Here is a 20875-nt window from a genome sequence, read left to right on the forward strand (position 1 = left end):
ATATATCCTCAGGTGAGGATTTCAAAAAAAAGCAAAAGAAAACAATAGGGGACAAAAACTGCAGAGTTGTTCAAATAATCCAAGGTTTTATCCAGGAATCAAAGCTTTGTGGCCAGCTTAAAGGTCAATGTTTTTCTAGGAAATCAAACTGAGAAACTGCAAAGGTGTGAGATTTTATGTGATGAAATATTAAACTGTAGCATTTTAGGATTATTGGAAAACACTGTATACGCTAATACAAGGAAAAAAATAGAATATTCTTTAAAGCTTATCTCAATTCCAACCAGGTATCTAAATAACTTTAAAAATAAAGTAATAATAAGAACACTGCTAAAGGAAAACCACAAACATTTGCTATTGTCAAAATGGAAGCCAATAATATCAACTGTTGAGCCAAAAAAGAAAAAAAAATCTAACAACAAAAACACAAACCTCCTTTTATTTCGGTCATACTTCTCTAATAGCTACAATCCAATAAATGCTGAAAAAGGTAAATTATTAATAGCAAATGTAAACTACATTGTAACAAATAACTAGGGAAACAAACCTGTTGTGAGAATCCGCAGAAGAACTGGTACAAAAACTGTGGCAAAATGAAACAAAGGTTCTGGAAAAAAATGAAGAAAAAGGTTAATGTTTTCACTTAAGTTTTTGAACAAAACAGGAAACTACTCCAGATAGTTTAGTCGGTACTGAGCCCTTCTAATATCAGAAAGCAGTAAGTCTCTAGTCTAGAGTTGTAAGGAAATAACGGGAAAACAAATGACTAATTCATATTAATACCAACTTTTGCCCTACCAAGGCAGAAAAGATCTTACTTTATGAAAACCTCTTGTTATTTCTTTGTCCGGGGAAGCAATGTGACCATACACCACAAGTCCCTAATGGGACTGGCTTTTAAAACACAATTAGATCTGCAAAATCATTATAAAGTAGAATGACATAAAGCTGTGTGTGTGTGTGTGCAGGGGAGGGCAAAACTAAGTTTACAGTTGTTCATACGGAAAAAGACACGTAGGTTATGATTATTACGACTTTATTAACTCTGTGTTTTTACTCATAACTGTAAACCTGCTTTTGCCCAACCCATATTTTAAGTCAACTGATGCCATTAAAGAGCCAGGGAATCATTACAGTGTGTGTTGACACTAACACTATCAACTAATGCTTTACTGCCTTTATCACTGCCTCGTCAACAATCAACATATTAATACGGGTCATTTGTTCTATGCAAAGATGGCACTGTGGGTGATACAAAAACAAAACGAAACTTCTTATTCCTAAGTGACTTGTTTACAATTTAACTGGGAGAATACTGAACACAGATTTAAAAAACCCAAGCAGGGAATTCACAAGGCATTAAGTTTACTAGGTATGATTCTAAATACTGAAATTAATGTCTTCAGGCCAAACTATCAGAACTAATATTTTCAAATGAGTGCTACTCCTCAGGGCAGGCTGTGACCTTATTTGAGAGTTGCTTGTCCCCTGCTCATGTTGTCTGTGGATTTCTCTTTGGGCAGCGCTTTTAAGAACCCATTTTTGAGCCAGTCTCCTTCTTCCTGTCACACATTCTCAGTTGGTAATTTCCCAGGCTGGGAGACTTCAGGGTGTTTTTAAAAATCCAATGCATCCTCAAAGGATGCACATCTTCCTGGCTGAGGATGCTTAGGTGAAATGCTACAGGCTCTAGAGGATGTTCCTAAAGTGCTCCCCATGTTTTGAGTAACTCCTACAGCACAGGTGGAAAACACAAGGCTGGCGGGCCAAATGTGGCCCTCCACCCTGTTTCTACCTGGTGGCAGTGCTGAGCTCCTTGCCCCTAGTTAAGGGGTAGTTCCATTTACACAGTCCTAAAATTATATCCAGCCCTTTGAAGGCAACCAGGTGGCTGATGTGGCCCCCGGTGAAAATGGGTTTGACCCCCCTGTCCTAAGGCATCAGAGTGTGTGTCATAGCTCCAAAGAGCTCATCATCTGGAAGGGCAACATTCAACTGTATGCATCAGTTCTAGCAGAATGCAAAGTATCGTAGGTAGCGTTTCCAGAGTCATACTTTATTTTTTTTAAAAGTTCTGATGCTGCCCTGGCTGGTGTAGCTCAGTGGATTTGAGCGTGGACCTGTGAACCAGACAATCACGGTTCGATTCCCAGTCAGAGCACATGCCTGGGTTGCAGGCCAGTTCCCAGAGGGGATGCACGAGAAGCAACCATACATTGATGTTTCTCTTCCTCTCTTCTTCCCTTCCCCTCTAAAGATAAATAAATAAAATATTTTTTAAAAAGTCCTGATGCTGGAGGAGGCAGTGCTCGGTGGGGGTTATGGGGGTGCTTTGTGGGAAGGAGTGGTCTGACCCTCCCTCTAGAATGTAATTTCCATGAGAACAAGGCCTTTGCCTATTTTATCTCATTATGGATTCTTGGTGCCTAAAACAGTGCTTGGCACCTGGTAACACATTCAAACATAATTGCTGATTGAATAGAGAAGTTAACAGTTGAATTAGGTGCTAAAGATGAATCTGATACGTTGATAGCAGAAACCTAGGTACGGCCTTATATATTTTAAACAGATAAGGTGAGAGAGGGAGAGACTATGGGGTACCTTGAAAGCCAGACCAATCCTAGACAATGGAGAGTAGAGTTTCTGGAATACAGTTGAAAAGAGGTCTGTTGTTTTGTTTGTTTTTGAAAAGTGGCATTTTCCAAATATTAACCTGGCTAAATTATGCAAAGTAGATTGCATGGAGAAACAGAAAGCAAGACCTGCCACTGAAGTACTTCGGGGGTGAGGCGATGGCAAATTGAAGACGCAGAAAGGCTTCTTAGATCAGCAAAAGAGGGTCAAAAGTATTAGAAATCATCTTGGGACAAAAAGCAGCACTAAAAGAGGAATACCGCTCGGTCAGTAACTAAGAGATGACGGGCACAGAGATCCTATGAAGATGAGGGCACCAAGAACCTAAATAATCCCTTCCACCGGGAAACCCTCGACTGACTACACTGGTCAACATTAGCCATTTTAATGCTTGTTTTGTTTTCCTTAACAGAGTATTCCTTCCATCTGGTGGCAGTTGAATGAATTGCAGGTCAAAATTGAAAAAGAGGCAAACCAAGCTTCTAGAATTAGGGATCAGATGGTTGGCAGATCTCGATGGCAAATCTTCATGCGCGCTCCTACTGAGGGGAGGTAAGAGGGAATAACAACCCATCTCCATGCGCGGCTGTTAGGTTACTGAGTCTAAGGCCTGATAGCCCATAATTATGATGTACAGAGTCCTGGAATTAAAGTACAGCTACTGTGGAAATCTTGTTCTGGCACCTCCTAGCTGTCTCCAAAGGCAAGTTATGTAAGGTCTCTGAGCCCTAGATTCTACATATCCAAAATGGAAATGATACTAACTGCCTCATAAAATATTTGTGAGGATTAAATAAGAAAATACTTTTGTCAACCAGTGAGTTAAATTACACATACTGGGTTAATTATCATTACTGATCACCATCATATTTGGCCTGGATACCAGTTGATAATGATCAACAAGGTCTTAGCAAATATGTCAACCTGAGGTCAAGGTTACATATTTTTTTGAAAATATAAAGTTAATAAGACCCAGGTTTCATCATAGAAAACTGACACATAAAAGCAGTTGCTGAGCTTTCCCTCCTATGAAATACAGGGGAAAAAACACCCTAACTGCTTGAATCATTGAAAACTGGCACATTAACTTGATAATATACCTATAAATTGGAGTCTAATTAAGATCTTTGGGAAACTGTATTCTCTGGTAGACAAAAATAAGTATGCAGGCTCAGTTTAACATATTCTGATTGGTGCTAAATGAAAATCGAGGTGTTGTTGGGGAATCTACCTCAGTTTCCAGACATGAGGGATTGGGATACTGTACAATAGCTGTGTTTTAGGTGAGTATTTAATGTGGTGAAAAAATGCTCACAATATATTAAGTAAAAAGGGCAAAATGCAAAACAGTATGCTTTGGGGCTGACTGCTAATAGGTTTGGGGTTTCTTACTGGAGTGATGGAAATGTCCTGGAATTAGCGGTGATGGTTGCAAGTCACAGTGAATACACTAAAAGCCACTGTACTTTACACTACAGTGAGTTTTGTTCTTTGAATTATATCTCAATAAGAAGTGAAAAACTCAGTATATATAGTGCATAAAAATGATATATATACACATTCATTTGTATAGACAAAAAAACAAGTCACACGATGTTACCATTTGCTCTCTCTATTGGTATGCATTTACAGAGAACTTCAATTTCATTTTAGAAAACAACTTATGTATAAAAAATATTTGAGAAAAGACACTTGTATAATTCTCCTTTTATTTAGAGCATTAACTCCCTAAGGAACATCCTCAGAGAACCTCATCTTGAGGAGAACCATGCGTTACACATAATCAAAAAATCAAAATCAGGCAAGATTAGCGAGAAAAAACCCAAAGGGAACACAAATTAAAACTTAACCTGAATATATTACAAATAAATAACACAACCACACTGAAATGGTAGAAAAGGGGGGAAGTAATTTTGAAAACAGTATTTGACTATACATTTCAAGGCTAAAGACAAACAGAAGTAATATGCACACAGACATATTACTCAAGTTAGTGAGTCTGTTTGTCCCAAGAGTGCGTTAGCAATTTTGAAATTACTTTAAATGTACTCTAGGATTGAGTAAATAAGTAAACATATTGAGGGTAATGAGAACCAGGTTTCTTATCACTGGAGAAAGGAGTCACAAATAAGGAAAAGGGAAGAGTTAGAATGAACCTTGTGGTGTTGGCTGGCATCAAAGGTATCATCAGTATAAACTGAATTCATATACTGGATTTATACTGATACCTTGGCTTCCAACTCCATTTCCCAGTTCTGACCACTGAGAAGACCTAGGACCAAAGCCAGCTCAGCAGCAATGAATACATCTAGCACCCAGATCTTGATTTTTTATTTAAAAAAATGTTTACTGGCTTTACAGAGAGAGAGAGAAGAGGCAGGGAGGGAGGGAGAGGGAGAGAAGGAAGGAGGGAGGGAGGGAGACAGAGAGACATCAATGCAAAAAACATCAATTGGTTGCCTCCCATGTGTGCGAGGACAGGGAATCGAACCTGCAACCTTTTGTGTACAGGACAATGCTCCAACTGAGCCATGCCAGCCAGGACTTGATTTCTAAATACCATTTACAAATGGAAGAAACTAATCTAGGGTGGGAGCAGGAAAAATACAAGATGAGCCTAGAACACCAGTTGGTACCGGAAAAAAGGAAGCCTGCAAAAGGTTGGGGATGGGGGCAGGGAGTAATGGGGAGTTGCTACTCAATGGGCGCAAAGTTTTAATTATGCAAGATGAGCAAGTTATAGAGGTCTGCTGCACAATATTGTGCCTGTAGTTAACAACACTGTATTGTATACTTCAAAATCTGTTCAGTGGGTAGAGAGCTCTTACCACAATAACACAAAAAGTTAAAAATGATGGAGATACGTTGAAAGAACATAGGGGCCAAATCCATGACGATATGAGTAATAGAATAACAATAGTAATGGATTTTAACTCAGAAAAAAATATCTGTTTTAGTAACAGAGTGCTCTCTCCGCACCTCACAGAATCACAGGCTTTATGGTCCAGTAGAAGGAACAGATACAAATATACAAAGAAGGTATCATATATGTCTCGGAAGGGAGTGGTTAAATGTACACAGCAGAGTCAGGAAGGGCTTCATAGTTGAAGCCACTTGTGTGTGTGTGTGTGTGTGTGTGTGTGTGTGTTTCACTTCTAAGGGTAACTGCCTGTTTTGTTTTTTAAAACTGAATTCATCGGGGTGACATTGGTTAATAAAATTATATAGGTTTCAGGAGTACAGTTCTACGATACATCATCTGTATAGTGTATTGTGTGTTCACCTCCCCATGTCAAGTCTTCTTCCATCACTAACTGCCTGTTTTCAGGACTTGGGGATATGCAAGCTTGGCTTTTGTTTTTTTTTAAATTAACATATAATTGACATACAACACTGTGTAAGTTTAAGGTGTACATGTTGGTTGGATAAATTTTTATACTGCAACTGATTACTAGCATAATATTAGCTAATACCTCTGTCATATCACATAATTATCAACATCAAAGATGTAGAGTCTTAGCAACTTTGAAGTATATAGTACAATATAATTAACTACAATCACCATACTGTACATAAATCTAAAGAACTTATCTTTCAGTGGCAAATCTGTACCCCTAAGTAACATCTCCCTATTCCCTCTTCCCCTAGCCTCTGGTAACCACTAGAATGCTCTTTTCAAATGAAATTACACAGAACAAAGTTGTAGGGTCTTGAAAACACCATTTCAATCAAGTTATCAAAGTCAACATTATCAAGAATGAGACATATTGACCACAAGTGCCAAAAATGCATAGCCAGAATCTAACAGTAAGCAAACATTAGGCAAACTCAAATTGATGGAAATTCTATAAACCACTGGCAAAATTCCAATCTGGTATGTAGGCTAATTAATAATGTGCCAATTGAGATCAACTTACTAATCTTGATAACTATGTTGCAGGTTATCTAAGGTGTTAACAGGTGGCAAATTATTGGGCAAAATTTCCAGTCATTTTGCCACTTCTTTGTGGTCAGAAATGATTTTAAAATTGAAAGTAAAAAGTCTTTCAAAAAACTATGCTGAACATAATAAAGGACAGGAGATCACTTTCTGGGCCATCTTGGCTAAAAATGATGTGTACAGTTTAGGCTAGTTACTTCACCTTCATGTGTGACACGTTCATTATGTGTAAAATGAGCGCCTTCCATTATATTCATAGATACATAGGTACCAAATTGTGCTCTGGGGAACCTCTGGACAGGACAGGTTAGTTGAGAGAGCACACAGCTCTGGCCCCATCACCTTTTAGTCAGTGCAGCCCTGCTTCTATCTGTTGTTACCTGCGTCATTTCATTTGAAAAGAGAATACTAAAAAGAGTAGTTTAGAATAGTGTTCAGAATAAAAAGGGAACCAACTACTGATAGATGATACAATATGGATGAAACTCAAAAACATGCTACATGAAACAGGCCAGACACAGAAGAGTACCTATGATTCTATTTAGTACTAAAACAGGCATATCTAATATGGTTATTGCATAAATTATATCTAAATTTATAAATTATATGCTATATATTACAATACTATATATGTTAATATAAATCAGATTAGTTATTGGGTCAGGGGTGGAGGAGAATGGGAAGGAGCACATGAGAACTTTCTGGGATGATGCAAATGGTCCACTTTTAATTGGGGTGATAGTAACATGAATGTGTATACATTTGTCAAAGTAGAACTGTATACAGTTTTATCCTCACCTGAGGAAAGTTTTTCATTGCTGAGAGAGAGGGAGAAACATCGATCATCTGCCTCCCATAAGCATCCCACTTGGGCTGGGGCAATGGGGGGGGGGGATTGAACCTGCAACCTAAGTATGTGACCTGATCAGGATCAAACCCTCAACCTTTCAGTTTTTCAGTTTTCAGGCCGATGCTCCAACCAACTGAGCCACACTGGCCAAGGGCAGAACTGTACACTTTTAATGGGCACATCTGATTGTATTTCAACTATAGTTCAAGAAAGCTGGCTTAAAGTTTCATCTCAAATCTCTTGTATTAAAAGGAATTTCTAGCTTCTGATTCCATAAACGGATCTGTTGTAATGACCACACACTTCAGTATGAAGACAGCAAAAGGAACATGAGAAAAGGAGGAAAAACACCATGACTAAGCTGAGCCCACACTGGAGTAAGTAGCCTTAGGTTAAATTGCAAACATCTGATCACATACCTTATAGAAGAAATACTGTACAAGGTGTGCTATTCTCACATAATACAGATGTCCATGAGCCAATAGCAGTTTCTTTAAATGTTTAAACTTTGGAACAGAATAATCGCTATTCCTGGCTGCTTGGCGACCTTCTTTGCCTTTAATACCTAAAAAAAGAAAATCTCTACAGGGTGAGTATTTTATTAAATAAGCAAGACACAGGCTTGCTATTTTCATATTTTTAACTTGCTTACATGTGCCAGTTCAAATGTACTTTAGCTTAGTGGTTTTTTTAAGCAAAAAGTGCTTTAACCATGACAATGAGAGACAGCAATAAATGGTACAACAAAGTTTAACTGGTAATTACCTATTTCTAACACAATATACAACTAAATAGAATCATTATTTGAATCATTATAAGGCAAAAATTATCTTAAGAAAAAATTACATCTGGAAATTGTGTTAAGGCCACTTAGTGTTTAATTGTGCATGGCACAAGCCTGGGTACAATATTAAAGCAACCCAGAGACCTGGAGTCTGTGGTCTAGGAACTCAAAACTGAAGCATTACAATGAGATGGTGAAGTTCTTTCACTGAAGGAAACTCCCAGTAGCAGCCCAAGTTTCTATGAGCTCAAGAGGCTTTAGGCCATTGCCTCACTGGATAACCCATGAGTAGAACGAAGAGTTCCACACAACATAGGGTTACTTCCAAATGAGGAGAATTGGGGCATTTGGGAATCCAAACTGCAGTACAATAATTCAGAAGATAGTAATTCCATTATTTCTCCCCCTTCAAAAACAAACAGGCTTGCTGGCATATTAGGATGTCTGCCTACCAGCAGCCTGACCAAGGGATGAGTGGGGAATGGGACAAGCTGTGCAGAAGCTGTTGTTACGTGCCAACATATTAATTCAACACTACAGCCCAAACCACCCATAAATATCACTATGCGGAAAACCAGCCAAGCAATGATCACTTCTTAGTACCCAACAGTTAAGAATCTCTCTATAAAGATACAGCGCAGCAACATAAGCAGGAGATGTGGCCAGGAACAGAAAAACAACACAGTTTCGTGCGTGCTGCCCTAGTGAGAGCTACATGATCAATTGTGCTGCCAGCAGGTTTGGGAAATTCACTTTACGTGGCTCATGTAAAAAGATCCTCACACTTGTATTGCTATATCCCCCCATGTGTAGGTCGGTCTTTGGGATAGATACGTTACATGGGCATACGGGAACATTAATTCAATGAACGGTTATCATTCCCAAATTAGAATTCAGGATGAGCGACCCAAACAATCTCTCTAGAACATCACATCACACCACCTAAAAGCAATACTGATAGCTTACAGCTGCCATCTCATTAGATGTTTCTTACCTATTCCCACATGGGATTCCAAGATCATACTAACATCATTGGCGCCATCACCTATTGACAGTGTTATTGGGCTGCCTTTTAAGTTCTTCACCATTCTGACGATCTAAACATTAAATACAAAAGAGGTACAGAAAAGGTCAAAGTCAAATGTGAGATTGTACTGCATTAGAAGTAGATGCCTCATTCACATTTGTAAATGGAGGGCTCGCAAACAGAAAAGGAGTTTATGCATGTATGTACAACGGTCTCAAATTCTCAGAGGCAGGAGAACACAGCTTTTCAAAATACAATACCAGTGCCCACTTGCTTCTGGCTCTGTGAATGTACACACTATCAAAAACGCCTGCCTCTTATCTATATGAAAGGCCAACGTGTTTCCCTCTCTTTCATTGCTTCCTGTGTCCTCTGAGATTAGGTGTTGAATGTGTGACGGTGGAGACCAGAAAGCTGATTTGGGGCACCATGCATAGGGCTGGCGGAACAAAAGTGGGAAGTGACAGAACAATGTTTGGGGAACCTCTCCCTCTCTCCTCCCTGCTGACACCCCCACTCCCCATCGGTGCCCTCCACACCTTATTCCCAGGGACTTATCTAACGTTAAATTATTGCCTCGTGTAGCTGGCAACTACAGTTCTCCCACTGCCCAGTATCACTTCGCCTCTCCTATAGGTAGCTGCATTTGAAAAGGGGTCATCTTAAAGGTGGTGAGATTTGCAGAAAGTAGCTGAGATATGTATGTGTAAAAAGCCTGTCACTGTTCCTTGGGTGTCTCTTCAAGGTGCTGACACAGTGTAGCTGCACGCTGTGGTCATGGTAGGTACTGAATAAAATAAATCTTCTGGTGGAGTTACTTGTGGGAAGTGTATTGGGTAAGCAGCTGTCCTCCTAGTCTATGTTTTAGATAATGACTGCTCTATGTGTCAACCCTCAAAATCCCTGGGAACCTAGCAGCTTTTAAAAGCTTATATAACCCAGTAGTTAAATAATGCCTTATAAAATTTCTGGCCTCACAATTGCTTTTACCAGTTAACATAAACAAAATCCATTTTAAACACAACTGAAGTGATTAAAAATCATTTATACAAGGCTAAACCACCCCCTAGTCTTTTCTTTACACAAAATTCAGTTAGGTTTTATTTAGTATTAAATAGCATACCCCCAAAGCCACAGCCAATCAAACTGAACACAAAAATGATGGTATTGTGAAATGCCAGCTTTCCTCCAATCCCTCCTCTCATCCGGATTCTTTTACAAAACTTTTAAGACTGTCAGAAATAATCCGTGAGCCCTTGACGAAATTAGAGAACCCAAACTAAGTTGGTTTTTTATTGGCTACAATACTGGTTAAACTAATTGTACTCGTTATACTACATGCGGTAATGACTTGTACCTCAAGGAAGAAAAACTGCAGCCAGGAAAGGTCTAGGAAAGACAATGGAAATTATCAAGGGTGACAGCTTCTGCATAAAAATATAGATTAAAAAGATTAAAGCTTGTCTTCCCAGAAAGAGAAAAGGCTGTATGATCATGGACTATAAAATAATGAAAGACTTAGAGAGATAAACATGTTTTTTTTTTTAACTGAGCCCCAGGTCACCTGGATTAAGAATTTCTCTTCAATCTCTAGGATAGCTTCATGAAAAAGAAATCAATATACCAAAAGCTATTTATTGATCAACTATAACTGCATGTAACTAAATGTGCAAAACAATGTACAAAATACCCCCCAAAAATACAAGGCTTGGTCACACACCTTAAAAAGCATATGATGACGTAGTAGAGATAGGGAATGAATACAAGAATATTAGATAATTTTATTTACAATACAAAATAACAATATGCAATAATCTGTGCACGGGAATATATAACAGTGTCATCTAAGTCATCCATATAAGGTCTATGATCTCGGAGAAGGAAGAGGCTACTATATGCCACAGTAATCAAAAATGATTTTATAGAGGAGTATTTTGATCTAATCACAAGTGGCAAACACAAGGCCCACGGGCCAAATCCGGCCCTCCACCTTATTTCTACCCAGTGGCAGCACTGAGCTCCTTGCCCCTAGTTAAGGATTAGTTTCATTTATATAGTCCTAGAATTACATTTGGCTCTTTGAAGGCAACTGTGCGGCTGATGTGGCCCCCGGTGAAAATGAGTTTGACACCCCTGATCTAAATCACAAAAGACTGTTAAGGTTTATATGGATGGGGAAAAGGGGGTTGGGAGGAGTATTTCAGATTAAAAAAATGCCATGTTCTAAGACAGACAGCTAGATAAGTACAGCATACACTCAGAAAATAGAGCTGGCTTGAATAGATCCATGAGTTTTCATACAGTGGGAATGGACAGGTATACCTGGGGCCAGATCAACAGGGGGTGATATTCTGAAAGTGACGGGCAGCAGGGTGCAAGAGGAGGGGGAAAAAAAGCAAGACTGCAGGCAAAGAGAAGTTAGGTGGCTAGTTATAGGTGCAGTTCAATTAGTTGTTAAAGGCCTGGACTGGGAAATGAATGGACGGAAAAGACAGAAGATGTACTAGAAAACAGAATTCAGTGACTGAGATCATGTGGTAGGGTAAAGCATGGGGGAAGTCAACAAGGATTTCGAGGTTTTGTACAGTGCGCTCAGTAACAGATGTAGAAAAAGACAAGGGAAATGACAGTTGGGCTCCAGAGAAGGCCGAGTTGAGGCGATAATGACACACCCAAGAAGATGTGTTCAGTTAAGAAGCTACAGAGGTAAAGCAGAAACCCAAAGATTTGGGATTGGAGAAGTGACTTGAAAATCACCTATATGGCCATGACAGACGAGGCTGTAATGATAGAAATAAAACAGACTGAGGACTGCAGCACAGGGGTCCCGCATTCTTGGTGGGAGAAGCAGTACTGGGTCAGGAATTCAGACACTAGCCTGAGCAGTGGAGCAGTTAAAATCCAGGTGAGCAACTTGAACAACAATAACTGGGAGGGGAGGGATACTGCCTCCGACTAAAGGGTGAGATTCCTACGGATCCTGTTCTGGCAGGATATGCTTCCCCAGCTGATGCTAACTAGGGTTCTCAAGGCTGAACGAAAAAGAAGAGCAGCTGACTGGTGGGGATTGAGAGTGAGAAGAAAGCAGACAGCGACATTGCCCTAAATTAGGACGAGCTGTGTTTGTGTGTACACACACGTGCACGAAAGTGTGAGGCACGGGGTGATTTATATATAAAGGAGAACCCGAAAACACAGTCATCCCATGGGTGTAGAGCAAGCAGTTAAAGAATCTGAAGAAGCAAGACTAATACATACGAGGGAATACACCATAGTGTACACAGCAGTGAGAAAGCGTGTAACCGAGACTCTAAAGTTCCTTGGACCCAGTGAGTACAAGGGAGCAAGGCGAAGCACATCAATGCAGGCTGGAGGAGCTGAAAAAGACAGCCTATTCAAGTGGCCCTTGAACTGGGTTTTATTGTGAGTATACCGTATTTTTTGGACTATAAGAAGCACCCCCCCCCATTTGGGAGGAATAATGGTTGTTAATGGTACTGTCGAGTTCTGTTTACATTTACATTGGTGAAATATTATGTTATTTATGTTAGTAAATATTTTACCACATTTTTTGCTTCAAAATTTTCCCCCCATTTTCCTCCTCCAAAACCTAGGTGCATCTATGGTCCAAAAAATATGGTGATTATTAGGCCAAGGGGAATTCTGAGAGAATTCCGGATGAGAAAATGATGTGAGGAAAGCTTGGAAGTTGGCATGTGGAAAGGACACAAAGGGACAACAATCCACACGGGACACGGGAGTTACGGTGGACACAAAGTATGTAGGCACCATTTAGGGCCAACAGGGTGAACCCTCAGCGCCACACTGAGTCATCCGCCCTTCATCCTGAGGGACTAGGAAACTACTGTTTTTGAGTAGTTTCCTAGTGTTTGAGCAATAATATATGACGAGAGGAGTGTTTTAACAAGATTAATTTGAGAGTGTGGGGAAAGAGATTAAAAGAGGAATTATGAAAGCAAGGAAATCAAATCAGTCTCTGGGTAAAGTCATAAGGGCTTGGACTGGGCTGGAGGTAAGAGGTTGTAAAAGATGGCACCAGAATGACAGTTATGACAAAAGGTAGAACCAATAAAAGGACATGGTGACTATATACAGAGTGAAGAAGAGCAGGATCAGCTCTGGCTGGTGTAGCTCAGTGGATTGAGTGTGGGCCCATGAAGCAAAGGGTCACCAGTTTGATTCCCAGTCAGGGCACATGCCTGGGTTATGGGCCAGGGCCCTAGTGTGGGGCACATAAGAGGCAACCACACATTGATGTTCCTCTCTCTGTCTCCTTCCCTTCCCCTCTCTCTAAATAGCTAAATAAACTCTTAAAAAAAGAGCCGGCCAGAAGCATTGAAGACTTAGAAAGCAAAAGAAAAATGGCACTGGTAACAGAAATAATGAAGACATGAAACAAACTAGCCTGAAGGTCAAAACTTGTAGGATCTGTTTAGAATGCTAGAATTTAATGTGGCAGTGGGGAATCCATAAGGAGCTGTCTATAGGCAGCTAGAAATATGAGACATAATGAGAAGAAAAAATCAAGACTAGAGAAAACTGGTAATTAGGGAGAAGACAGAGGATGAAACCAAATAAAAAGACACTAGATTGCCTAGTAGGGGAAAAAAGTCAGGACTGGACCATCACAGAAATCAAGAATGGCAAGTTTTAAGGAGGATGTAATTGAGAGTGTCACCTGCAGCAGAGAATTGAGCAGGGGAACAGAAGCCAGCATGATGGATTGGGCAAGGAGGCCACTGCGGTCCTCCAGGCAACCCAGCAGAGTAAGATGAGAAGAAAGAATGGATGGGGCCAGGGGAGGCAGCAGACACAAATACTCAGTAGAGAAGCTTGGAAGGCAAGGAACTGGTCAGCCAACTGGAGGGAACAACAAGTGAAGCATAGGTTTAATTTAAATTGGTGTGAAGACTCCTGACTTTGACCACAAAGAGGATGATGCCAGGGAAGATGTCATAAGGTAAGAATGGCTCTTTGAAGAAGAAACAAATTGAAAGTGGACATTCGCACATGTGTAATAGAACTCCCCAGAATGGCATATTAACTAACATCCAGTCACCTGTGCTTTCTGTAACGGTGCCATCCGGCAGCAGAGCACTGCAGTGCACTTCATACAGATCTGTAGGAAAATGCTTTTGTAATTGTTGGAACTGGAGTCTTGACTAGCATTCAATATGAGTGACAATGTGGAGCCATCGATGATCAATCCATATTCCTGATGGTCTGTCCACGCTCTGAAAAAGAAAAATAATGCTGTGTTTGAATCTATTAGACACTTCTATTTAGGAGCCTGATTTCTTTGAAACTACAAAGAGAAGGATTGCACATGAGAGCCATCATCCATCTGCTTCCTATAAATTCTAAAGAAACAACGGTCTCAATGAATGGCACAACAGAGACTTTTCAGCAAATGTTTGATATTCAACCTGCCTATACTGATGATGTTAGGTTCTAAAAGGTGTAAAACTAATGAACGTCTAGCAGTCCGTCTCCATATGAGAAACTGAAAGTGTGCCCTGGCCAGTGTGACTCAGCCGGCTGGAGTGTTGTCCTGTAACTGAGGGATTACGGGTTTGATCCCTGGTCTGGTCTCAGAAGGCAGCCACTCAATGCGTCTCTCTGGCATCGATGTTTCTCTCTCTCCCTTCCCCTCTCTCTGAAAACAACAACAACAACAAAAATGTCCTTGCGTGAATAAAATTTTTAAAGGTCTGTTAAAAAAGAAACTGAAGGTGAATTTCGGAAATGACAGATCAAGCTCTGATATGAAGACAAATCATTAATCAGTCTAAAAAACTCCTTAACGATACAAGGAAAAGACAAAATGGTTTGGGGGTATATGGTCACAGAATACCTTTTCCTAATATTGTTCCTGAGTGACATAAACTATCAAGTTACCTGGCTTCTCAAGTAAGATGAAGTACCTAAAATATATGGTGTTCATACCATACAGTGCTATACGTTCCTTAAGTATCATTTTATACTAGGTTAGTGGTTCTCAACCATAGCCTTCCCATTAGATTCATCTGAGCAGCTTTAAAAAACTGGCCATGCCTAAGGTCTATCCCCAGACAAATTAAATCAGAGTATCTTGGGAAGGATTCAGCTATACATAGGTATGCTGTTTTTTAAAGATTTTATTTATTTATTTCTAGAGAGAGAGGAAGGGAGGGAGAAAGAGAGGGAAACATCCATGTGTGGTTGCCTCTCAAGTGCCCCTCACTGGGGACCTGGCCCACAACCTAGGCATGTGCCCTGACTGGGAATCGAACTGGCGACTCTTTGGTTCGCAGTCCGGCACTCAATCCACCGAGCCACACTGACCAGGGCTACATAGGAATGCTTTAAAAAGCTCTGTAGGTGATTCTCATGCACAGACAGGACTAAGAGGTACTAGGTACCAGGAAAGAAAAATGTACCCAGGGCCAAGTATTTAAGAACAACACTTGAGGGAAAACTTACAACTGAGAAAATTCTAAAAATTAATGTGTTATTTTTTTACAAAGAAGAAAAAAATAGTGATTAGTCAATATTAGCTCAGGAAATCTGGGGTGACATTTGAGAACCACTGCAGTGAAAGTAGTAGACACAGTTTGATCTCATCATTATAAATTCATTTGTCTAACTTGATGGTTCTCAAAGTTTAATGTTTAAAGGAATGTTGTTCAAGTTTCTGGGACTCTCGCAGATTCAGATTCAGTAGGTTTCCAGTGGAATATGAAATGCTGTATTTCTAACAAGCTTCTGGTGATAATGGAGCTGCTGTTCTTGGGACTAAACTCTCAGTAGTGGGAGCCTAATGAGCCTCATCTTCCCTTTAGTCTGTATTTCTTGGGTGTGTACTGCTAACACCATAACATTTTGTACTGACTCATATTTTCCTTCATAATTCTATGGCCATTTTTTTCACTAATTAAAGCAATTATCAAGCATGCGTTCTCCTTCTCTGCTCCCCTACCCACAGAGCTAACTTCATGCACAGAAAACGGTGGCTCAATAAGCAAGCAAGCAATATTGTAAGCATCCACTGTACCTAGGCTATGTAGAAGAATGAAAAAAATTATTAACTAATCTTTCCTTGGAGAACAGAAAAGGTCCTTGTGGTGACAGAAGCATATATAATAGACTATACCCAACCAAACAAGGTATTAAGTAGTCAATATCCAATGCCTGGCATAGTAAATACACAGGAAGAACAGTGGGTTCCTTGTCAGGTGTAATATCTGGAATGGAACTTCAAAAGACAGTGCAGAAATGGGTGTGGGGGGGGGGAATGTATGCTGTGCTGCCCCAGGAAAACAAGTTGAAAATGTCACTTGAGGCCTCAGATGCAAACTGGTTCTGTGGGTCATGGAGAAGCACTAAAGGTTTCCGAGCAGGGACCTGGTGTAGTCAGTACTTTACATTCAAGGCCCATTTGGCTGGCACGGGGGCTAGAGGGGTTCGAGGCTTGAGTTGCTACAGATCTGACGCGGAGCACTAGTGGTGACACTCAGTAGCTGACACTAGAATTTTTAAGGTGAGTGACACTAGTGGTGACATGAATAAGGCTCGGTAGCTGGTCTGAAGTAGAAGGGACAACGGAGCAGAAGCTGGACAAGGTGATTCTAGGTCTGACACCTATGTGAGCTGGGGAAAGAGGGAATGTTCAGAGCTGGGGAGTGAAGTTTTCCATAAGCCCTGGCTTTTATAAAAGTGCCCCAGAGTGGCTGCATGGACTGAACTGTGTCCCCTACCAAGTCCTATATTGAAGCCCTTACCCCCAATATGATGATGGTATTTGGAAATGGAGCCTTTGGGAGATATTTGGGTTTAAAGGCTGAGGCCTTTATGATAGGATCAGTGCCCTTACACGAAAAAGAGAGACCAGAGCTTCCTCTCTCTCTGCAGCGTGAGAACGCAGTGAGAAGGCTGCCTTCTGCAAGCTAGACAGAAGGCCCATACCAGAAGTGAGAAATTAGTTTCCACTGTTTAAGCTACCCAGTGGTAGCCTGAGCAGACTAAGACAAATGGACAAGTGAAAGGCATGTAATTTGGACTACCTTTATAAGTATCATTTGGCTAGAGAAAGGAAACACTAATCATAGGCAATTAATAAAAACCTGTTTACTCTCATTGAAACCCTAATACCAGAACAACAGCTGTTTTAGAACTGGCCGTAGCCTCATAAATGCAGGCTATTCATCTTTAAAGTTGGTTTAAACACGAAAGATGAGAATGTGGACATTGTTAAAGATACAGCATGGGCTCTGGAACTGGATGGACTTGTTCCATCCCTTATTAAATAGCTTTGTCATCTTGAATTAAGTCATTTCATCTCTCTGAGCCTCAGTTTCCCTATCCATAAAATGAAGAAAATAAGATTACTTTACTGGGTTGTAGTGAAGATTAAATGAGAATAATTATATAAAGTGGTTAAAGTTGTTCCTGGAGCAAAAAGCGTTCTCAAGAAATGGAAAATAGTATCATCTCGGGGGGGGGGGGGGTCTTTGAATTTAGTGCAGGCACATCCTGTGGCAATCCTGAAGAGGAAATCAATTTGTTTATGGCCAAGGTAAATTCCAGTAATTGGTTTAGGGGAGGCTAAGCCTTGGTCAAGAAGCAGAAATGTATAGAAAAATACATCACTGAATTAATGTGGATCAGTGGCTTTCCTTGAGATCCTTAGGTACCACAAGTTCTTCTGAAGTAGCTAGTTGAAAGCAGAGTTGAAGTGTCCGTGTTAACAAGAATTTGGTTCCCTTTGGAATTCTGGGGCATGAAAATCCACACAGAAAATGACTCGAGGGTCTCAAAATACAGGGAAACTATTACAAAGACCAGTTGTATTACATTCAGTTTAAGAGACTGTGAAAAGAAGCATTTTTTTCTTAACATGGATCAGGCCAAAATATCAATGCTAAATATCCAGAGCCTAAACATTGAGAAACTGAACTAATCCCTTAGACCTTGACAGGTGCAGTGTTTTCTTTTAAATTAAAGGTGAGGTAGAAAGGGCCAAATAATGTCAACGGGGCTGTTAGGCACATGCTCAGGGCAAGATTCAAATTACAAGAATAAAACACCTGCAAACACAGGATGATAAAAATTGGAGCCTCCTGCATAAGTAGCTGTGATTTCTATCTGTACCAATTCTAAATAAAAGAAACTAGCCCTGGCTGGTGTGGCTCACTGGCTTGAACGCCATCCTGCGAACCAAAGGATCGCTAGTTCGATTCCCAGGCAGGGCACATGCCAGGGTCACCGGCCATGTCCCCAGTAGGGGGCATGCGAGAGGCAACCACCCGTTGCTAATTCTCTCCCTCTCTTTCTCCCTCCCTTTCCCTCTCTAAAATAAATAAATAAAATCTTTAAAAATAAATAAATATAGGAAACTAATTCACTTTCTTACTTTTTAAGGCTTCTAGTACTTTTAGGAAATTCATGCACCAACTTCTTACGATATTCTATCAACAATTCATGTAATCGATCTTCTTTCCTTTCACTTTCTTCAATGGTCTTTGTGGTCAGTTCCAAGAGTTCAGTGCTGGTTTGGAAAAGGCGGCAGGCATAGCAGGTGGATTTGGCTGTCTCCATCTTATCCCCAGTAAGCACCCAGACTTTGAGACCTGCTGCATGCAAAGCTTCAATGGTTTCAGCTGCCTGATCTTGTAGCCTGGGAGCACAAAGGAAATCTTGTTATTCTCAAAAACTCCTGACAGGGATTCTGCAAGAAGGCTTATTAAAGAGAGTATGTTCGCAATTCACAGCATTTCTAGAATCCAGGCATGTTATCACAGTTGGTTTTCTTATACATCCTCTGCTCTGAGTGTGTTTTCTCTGGCATAGTTTTACTTATTAGAGTGAACTTCAAACAACAAGGTTTGGAAAAATTCATGACATCTCTTGATATAACTGGTTTCCTATGGCAGAATTAAGAATCATAATTTTTAGCTAAGATGTTCAGAAACTCACCAAGCATTCTTATTCATCGTCACATTAGCATATTACATTGTATTTTACATCTCACCACACAAATATTTAACATGGTTCAAAACAGAAAGGGCCAAAGATGTTTTAATAAGATATTGAGGGAAGTTAGTGAATCTCATCCCGGAGCAGCTTTAAGATTAGGAAAGTCAACCATCCTGAAAGAGAATTTAAGCATAATTCTGAAAGGCAGAGATAAAAGGAGCATGATGCTTTCTTTGAGATCCCTTTGGCAAGAGAATAAAAAATGAAATTAGACGACATGAATTTCACTAGAATTCCAGTAGCTTCCAATGTGGCTGAATGTATGTTTGTAATTTTTTGTTTGGTTAAGTCTCACAATTTGTACTTATAGTTTCTAAAAAGAAAATCCCCTAAAATATTAAGAGTCTAAAACTTTCAGGAAGATCATTGCTGGAACCCTACAATCACGTCTGTCAGAGCTCAACCTATTAGTTAAAGAAAATCATTTTAAAGTATGCAAAAACAGGTTCTAGTCTGTTCAACCAGGTTACAATGAACTCTCATATTATTTGCTCTACCTTGAACTTCCTTTCTGCTCATCTCTGTCAAAATTTCACCCATTCTACCAGGCACCACCCCAGGTTAAATGATGTCTCCAGCACAAAGCTCCCTACACATAATAAGACTATTTCATAAATATCCGCATAAATGGATGGCTTCATAAATATTCACAAGACCTTAGAGATGTCCAATTCATTCTTCTAAGCCACAAATATTTAACTTAAAAACCACTCCACAAACAGTTCAAAATCTGATGTGTAAGATAATGCAAAATAAAGATTTCAAAACTGAAAACTAATTACCAGTCTGAACAAATACCACCCCCAATGACTGGTCATTAAAATACCAAGAAGGCCATTTTTATTTACTTGTCTTCCACCGCAGTGGCTCCAATTAAATGCATGTTTGTTTCAATATCATCATAAGTCTTTTCCATTTTTTCTTCTCTGTCTTGTAAGGCCATTTTTGCTTCTATGAGCTGTCTGTCAATTCTTTCATAATCATCTGGAGCAATTTCTTTGAAGGCTACACAAAGTGTCCGATACCCATCCTAGAAGCAAAATAGGAGACCTCTAGTTATGCAAATATTAATAGAAAAAACACTCTTTAAATACTCTTGCTTTACCAAAGAAATTCTGACACATTTTTAGTTAAAAAAAAAAAGAAAAAATTACAAGTATAAAGGTAACATTCAGTTAGGCTCAAAATAACAAAATGATTATCTCTGGAGGTAAAAATAAAAGCAGAATATAATACAAAGATTCTTGAAAAGAATTCTTCAAATTCTGAAAAGAAACTTGCTATAGGATAATGTTTTATATTAAAATAAGAAATATTACTAAAGCCCCAAATCTAAAAATGGACCATAAATATAAGCTAGAATTCACGTAAACAGATATTTGAACAGCAATCCCATAAACATATAGTCATCTCCAGCATTTCTCTTTCTACTTCTTGGGGGTAGGGGCGCATGCTCACCACTGCATTTCGTTCCACATGGGCTTTAGTTGCCTCAATTTCATGATTTTGCACCCTGGGGAAAATTGCTGAGTCTGCTCCTTTACAAAAGAGAAGTATATCTCCTAAAATAAAGAACCAAAGTACTTGACTTAGAATTTTAAGACT

The 20875-nt window shown here is 39.7% G+C and overlaps 1 protein-coding gene across 7 annotated transcripts in view; it reads right to left on the reverse strand.

Annotated features, from left to right (window-relative positions):
* The window catches only part of ATP11C (ATPase phospholipid transporting 11C (ATP11C blood group)), a 192585-nt gene that overhangs the window by 33603 nt on the left and 138107 nt on the right, over window positions 1–20875 (reverse strand). For all 7 annotated transcript variants that reach the window (XM_037052626.1, XM_037052628.1, XM_037052627.1 and 4 more), the window contains 7 exons: window positions 20729–20832; window positions 20119–20300; window positions 18648–18911; window positions 14316–14490; window positions 9203–9305; window positions 7844–7989; window positions 548–607 (listed from right to left, as the gene is read on the reverse strand). In XM_037052626.1, the coding sequence (XP_036908521.1) occupies window positions 548–607; window positions 7844–7989; window positions 9203–9305; window positions 14316–14490; window positions 18648–18911; window positions 20119–20300; window positions 20729–20832 (1034 nt within the window). The remainder of the gene's footprint in view (window positions 1–547; window positions 608–7843; window positions 7990–9202; window positions 9306–14315; window positions 14491–18647; window positions 18912–20118; window positions 20301–20728; window positions 20833–20875) is intronic.

Source organism: Sturnira hondurensis, unplaced genomic scaffold, assembly GCF_014824575.4.
Source record: "Sturnira hondurensis isolate 20B ecotype Veracruz unplaced genomic scaffold, ASM1482457v3 Scaffold0007487, whole genome shotgun sequence".
NCBI classification, from domain to species: Eukaryota; Metazoa; Chordata; class Mammalia; order Chiroptera; family Phyllostomidae; genus Sturnira; species Sturnira hondurensis.